A 6,000-nucleotide genomic window follows, 5' to 3' on the forward strand; every position below is an offset into this window, starting at 1 on the left:
ACCATTCTCGCAAATACTCACACCTAAGGAGAATTTAGAGAGGCCAATTAACCTAACAGTCATGTTTTTTGGACTGTGGGAGGAAGCCGGAGTACCCGGAGAGAACCCACACATGCACAGGGAGAACATGCAAACTCCATGCAGAAAGACCCAGGGCAATGGAAGGACTTGAACCCAGGACCTTCTTCCTGCATGGCAACCACGCTACCCACTGCATCTTAGTGCAGCCCTGACTAGAGTGCAATTCATGATAATTAACCATCCTAGGAATTATTAGAGATTGTAAGAAGTTAGTAAAGGGATGCCTTCAGAAACCGTCTGGCGCAACAAATCGGCTGATTTTCAGTTGATCAGTATGGACTGGCTTAAAAAATGTTTTAATTTTTATCTGTACTGATAAGCGGCATGCTGCTGCTAGATCACATTGATCATCCAAACTGACTCAAACTTTGGTATTTTCTGAGAGGAAAGCTGTGAGAAAATACCCCCTGCCCCCCCATAACAAAACAAAATAAATAAATGAATAAATAACACAGAGACTGCAGTTTTTGTGATGCCAACTGAGCTAAGTGCTAACATAAGATGCTAAAGAAACTTTAAAATGTCAACTCTGTAATTATATGGGGAGTTCTATCTTAATTATTACTATACGTTTAACCCTAATGGCAGGAGACCTGAACAAATCAAAACCGACCCCCCCAAAGTTCTGATTGGTGCATCCATAGTTAATAATGTGGTTGAAATTGATCAAAAAACACACACACACACAAAAAAAAGTTGTTCAACTGAAAGCTATAACTTACTGAAGTTATAAAACTGTAACTTCAGTCAGTGTGTAGGAGGAGAAAGCGGATCATAATCTGGAGGAGGAGGTGCACGGAGGCGAGCAGGACGAGGCAGACAAAGCGTCGGGCCAAACTCATTGATCAGAAGTAAAAAAATAAAAAAAAAACACTATTCCTCCCTCGCGCTCATTTGTTCTTCCGCTTCTGCTTCTCGTTGCTGCTGTTTAATAAACCAGAGGAGGCTTCCTGATGACTCAAAAACCACTGCAGACCAGGAACTCACGACCAGATAATGTATTCACAGCATCACTCCACCGGCAGACGCTCTCACAGAGCATAATCGCCAAATAAGATCTTCCCCTTCCCTTAAAGCATGCGCAGAGTTTAATAAAACTCTGTTTGCTGATGGACCCCCCCCCCCAGGGTGACTTCATGTTACATCAGGTCAAAACTGAAGACATTTAAGGAACTGCAGCTTTAGTGAAGTTGAAATAATAATAATGCAAATCAGTCAGACTGGGACTGTTTCCCTGGTTCCTAACCAAGAATATTTAATTGATAATGTCACACAGACCCAAATAATCTGATTAAGATAGAGGATGCAAGCACAAACTGACAAAAGAAACAGTATTTAAGAAAGTAAGACAATTAGAAACCAGGCAACAATACTTTCCAATGACCCCTCAACAACATCTATCTACAGTGGTTTAAGAGATGAGTGAGCATGCTTGTAGGTCCTGTTCACATCGGTTTCTCAGAAACGATGCCTGACATCTATTTCAGCTGGAAGTAACGTTACTGAACGCAACTTTCTGACCATAAAACCCCCAAGATATCCCATTTACTGTAATTTAAGTTGTGGCGTGTAACAGTGAACGTTCATATCTGGACACTAAAAGGAATTAAATATCTGATGTAAATGGCACAGATTACCCACAAACCACTTTCAGAACGGTTTATGAACAGATCGCAGTGAAAGGATCACTTTTAGTTTTGAATAAATTGGGAAAGCTAACCAAGGGGGGGGGGGGTGGTAATACTCCAATATTCTTGTCAACCAAAATATATTCGCAGCAAATGGAAATGGATGAAAGTTGTTTTTTCATTCAATTTATTTATAAGATAATGAAGTGAAAACCACTTTAGTGCATTAAAATACTTCAGATGCCTTTAAATGTTCCAGTTTCTCAGCTTTCTTGACCGATGACAATCAATTCCTTTTCTTTTCTTTTTTTGTTGCCATTTTACAAATTTTAGGATTATTTCATTTGTATTCGTGTCATAAAAGGACAAAATAGATTTAGTTTATAACACTTGAGAGTAAAACCAAAAATCTCACAAACAATGAAACATGATTGGTAAAGCTGAAAATCTTTGGATCTGATTGGACGACTTTCAGCTTGACTGTTGGGTCAGAAAATGTAAAAATCCAATCTTTTTCTGATCAGTGAACACACCACAACGTGATACCAGATTCTAGAAACACATCATCGTGTGAGCTCTTACTGTCTAAAAGACACTAAGTTAGCCATTTTGTGCATCTGTGCGTTTAAAGGTGAACAATCAATTTAATGAGACGTTAAAGGCTGCAGAAGAGACAGAGAGAGCAACTCAATATTTTTACTGGTCCATTAAACCGAATCATAATTTATTTTTTAAACTGAGCTACCTTTTTAAAGTATAATTTTTATTATTTACAGCTTAGCGATTTGTTAGCTTCTCCTGTCCTACAAAGAGATTTTCTGTTAATAAAATGTTTTAATTACTCTGTCAGCCACGTCTACACATTACTCATTCATCAAAAATGTCTTTTAGATTTCTGAAGTAATCTGCTGCCTTAATGACTTTAATGACTGCCCATTACTAAGGGGTGGACCTGTTTCGGTTGAATTTGCATGTTATCTAAGCCATTACAAGGCCTTTGTTTGGGCAGTAGTATAAAGCTTGGTACTCATCATTACTCCAGACCTTTTGAATTGAGAAAGCTTCCTGGTGAGGAAGCGAAACGTCTTCAACTACGGAAAGTCCAGTTGCTTTGTTTTTTTACTTTATTTTTTGAATGACCATGACCTGGATGACTGAGAATCTTCACCAGCATTTCTGAAGTACAATTCTATGATCAAATGTTCCCTTAACACATCATTCAGCATCTCAGTGGCAGTTATGGACGTGAATAAGTCATTAATATGCATCGAGAAATAAGCCGCTGACCGGAATCTGTGTGGTGTGCGGGCTTTTACGAAGTAAAGAAGTTAGCTATAGCCGGTATCTGCGAGCTGTTTGAATCTCAAGTCCACTAAAGTTTTTTTTTTTAGAAGGAAACTGCTTTACAAGACTTGACCAATGACAAGGCAAGTCGATGTCTGTGGTTCATTCAAGCTGCAAACAAGTGAGAGAGAGCAAGGCGTTTCACGCAGATACAAATATTACTGGATTCAGAAATCTTGGAAAACATTTGGAAATCTCACGAGTTAATGTAATGATCTGCATGTTTAAAAATGATACAGTGAGTGCCATGATAGCTTAATCAATGCTGCAAACCGCTAAGAAACAAATAGCAAGTGTTGTGATACTTAAGAGCGTTCCTTGAGACCACATTTTCAAAGTCCTGGTCTTATCTTGGACTTGGGTTAATGATATTGACTACAAAACCACAAAATACTGAAGAGCGTTTAAACTGCTAACTTTTAATCAGCGTGTCATTGTTTTGAGTATTATATATATATATGTGTGTGTGTGTGTTTGAGTAGCTAACTGCTCTCTCACATCCACAGACCATTTGAGATAATGTCTGCTGCCAAATTAACTGTTTCATGAGAGAAAGAGAGAAAAAGAAAAACATTACATGCTGTTCCTATAATCGACCAAATCTGTATCTGTAGGTCAAACACCAGCCACAAAGCTCTAGTCTGTCGCGATAAGAAAAATACGGTTCATGGGAAAAGACGATTTTACTTTAAATCACAACGAAGTTGCACTTTTCAAAGAGTTTAGAGACCGAACAGAGCCTCCATGCAAGGAGAAGGGGGGGGGGGGGGGTGAAAATGAGCATTTAAATCCTAAATAAAGACACACAAGGAGTCACATGTGCTCCATATACAGTAGAGACCCACTGACAGACTGATGTTGTGGTGGATTAGTCAGAAAAAAAAAGGACACATGTGTGGGAACTCCAGATATCTAGATCTCGGGTAATGTGAGTGTCCTTTAGTGTCGAGAGATAATTAGTGGCGGTGCCATCTTAAAAACCATTAAAACAAAGGCTGTCTTTGTAAAGAGTCTTAACAGACACTTCAGTGTGGAGCAGATTAGGAGGGTGAGGAGGTCCCTTGTAGTCCTGACCCCCAAAGTGAAAGGTCCCTCAGAAGTGGGCCCCCTGAAGAGAAAGGACCCTGTCTAATTTCAGATACGAGGACACTAACTAAGTGAGCCATCCTTTGCAGGATGAGGAGACAGGGGCCCTCTGCAGGACACAGCCTCCACAACAAGAAAGCTGTGAACTCTAAATCACCTCCACCTACAGATTACAATAGCAGGGAGATAAAAAAAAAAAAAAAAAAAGATCTGCAGCAGCAAACAACAACTGATGGAAATGTGTCCTTTTAGCTGTTTGCGTTTGCACATGTGGACGACAATCCCAAATAAAAGAGAGAGCCTGGTCGGCTGCTCGCATGGGGCCTCTGGTTGTCTTGCTTTGTGCAGCAGAAGCACAAAAGACTAAAAAAATAAATAAAATAAAAACAGGCTGGTTTAAAAGGATAGGTGAGGCTCAACCGAAACGGGGAGCAGGCAGGCAGGCAGGCAGGGCTGCGGTGTAAGGTATCACCTGCGGAGAGCTGCACCTCTGCACACACACACACACAGACAGAGACAGAGACAGAGACACACAGGGACAGCCTACCTGAGGAACTCCTGCAGACAGGTGTCACAAAACCGGTGTCCACAGGTGGACACTTGGACGGGCTCCCGCATCGCCTTGCTGCAGAGCGGACACTGGAACCGTCTCTTCGGCTTCTCCAGGAACTTGTAGTCGAAGCCGGGCATGTCTGCTGGGAGAGAAGGGGTGGTGGTGGTGGTGGCTCGGTCGCCTTTCTCTCAGGCCTTCAGGTTAAAAAGAAAGAAATAAAAAAAAAAGGAAAAGGTACGGCTGATGCCCCCTTGTTTCCACCCCTATGTCCTCCTTGCAGGCGCCGGAGCTGTCGGAGGCGTTTCAGCCGACGAGCTGCTCACACCAAAAGCCCGTCGCGCCCCGACGGATCGCGTCCTCCTGCAGCGCTCCGTCGAGGACAGCTGCAGACACGATCCTCCCCTCCGCTGGGTTTGTTTTGACCGGCTGGGCTGCTCTCTGGCTCGAGCTGCGTGCAGGACTGACACACTGAACACAATGCATGCATTACCCCCACCGTCTGTTTAGGTGCGCGCAGCTCCTCCTCCGCCTCTTCCTCCTCCTCCTCCTCCTCCTCCTCCAAAGCAGGAGGAGTCGAGCGGCTCCTTTCGCTCCGTTTACCTCTCCGCGATCTCTTATCTCGCACCTTTAATCGAGCTTTCGCTTCCCCTTCAGTCCGATGCACGGTGTCATAAATGCTCACCTGTGATACAACGTCGCAAAAAAGGCGCAAGCAAACATTTGACTCAATTAAATTAAAGTAGGGTTTAAATAGGGGCGACGACGCCCTCTAGTGGTCAAGTGGTGCACAATTTTTAACAACGCTTTTTTTTTCTGATTTATGTAAAAAATGTTGCACCTATGTGCTTTAAATCTGCTCCATCTGACAATGGTGCAGCTGATTTAAAACAAAAAACATTCGTGTATGATGTGGGAGAGAGGCAGACAGGCGCCCAATCCACACATCTGGATCTTCTTTCACCTGCTGCATTGCCACCGGATTACATCACCATTACATCACCGGGACAAGGACAACAATGGCAGCAGGGCCATGTCCTCACAAAGGGGTTTTGCAAGTAGGGATGTGAGCTTATGAGACTGAAAAAAATGTGTATGATTTAGAACAGTCAAAGATAAACTCTAAGATCGCCAGGTGATAATGAAATACACGTTTATTTGAATAGATTTCCCATATATAACCGATAAAACAAAAGTTGAGACTTGAGTTTTATTCCCTTTAAGATAATGCTGCTTTCTTTTGTGATTTATAGCCGTAATAATTATGTGGCACATCAGTAAAAAAAAATGAATATGATCATTTCTAGTGTG

The 6,000-nt window shown here is 42.0% G+C and overlaps 1 protein-coding gene across 1 annotated transcript in view; it reads right to left on the reverse strand.

Moving 5' to 3' along the window:
• Positions 1 to 5,333, reverse strand: part of traf4a (tnf receptor-associated factor 4a) — a 53,332-nt gene extending 47,999 nt beyond the window's left edge. The window contains exon 1 of the mRNA XM_036149591.1: positions 4,687 to 5,333. Within this exon, the coding sequence (XP_036005484.1) occupies positions 4,687 to 4,829 (143 nt within the window). The 5' untranslated portion in view covers positions 4,830 to 5,333. The remainder of the gene's footprint in view (positions 1 to 4,686) is intronic.
• Positions 5,334 to 6,000: the final 667 nt, after the last annotated feature.

The sequence above is a fragment of the Fundulus heteroclitus genome, chromosome 18, assembly GCF_011125445.2.
Source record: "Fundulus heteroclitus isolate FHET01 chromosome 18, MU-UCD_Fhet_4.1, whole genome shotgun sequence".
In the NCBI taxonomy this organism is placed as follows: Eukaryota; Metazoa; Chordata; class Actinopteri; order Cyprinodontiformes; family Fundulidae; genus Fundulus; species Fundulus heteroclitus.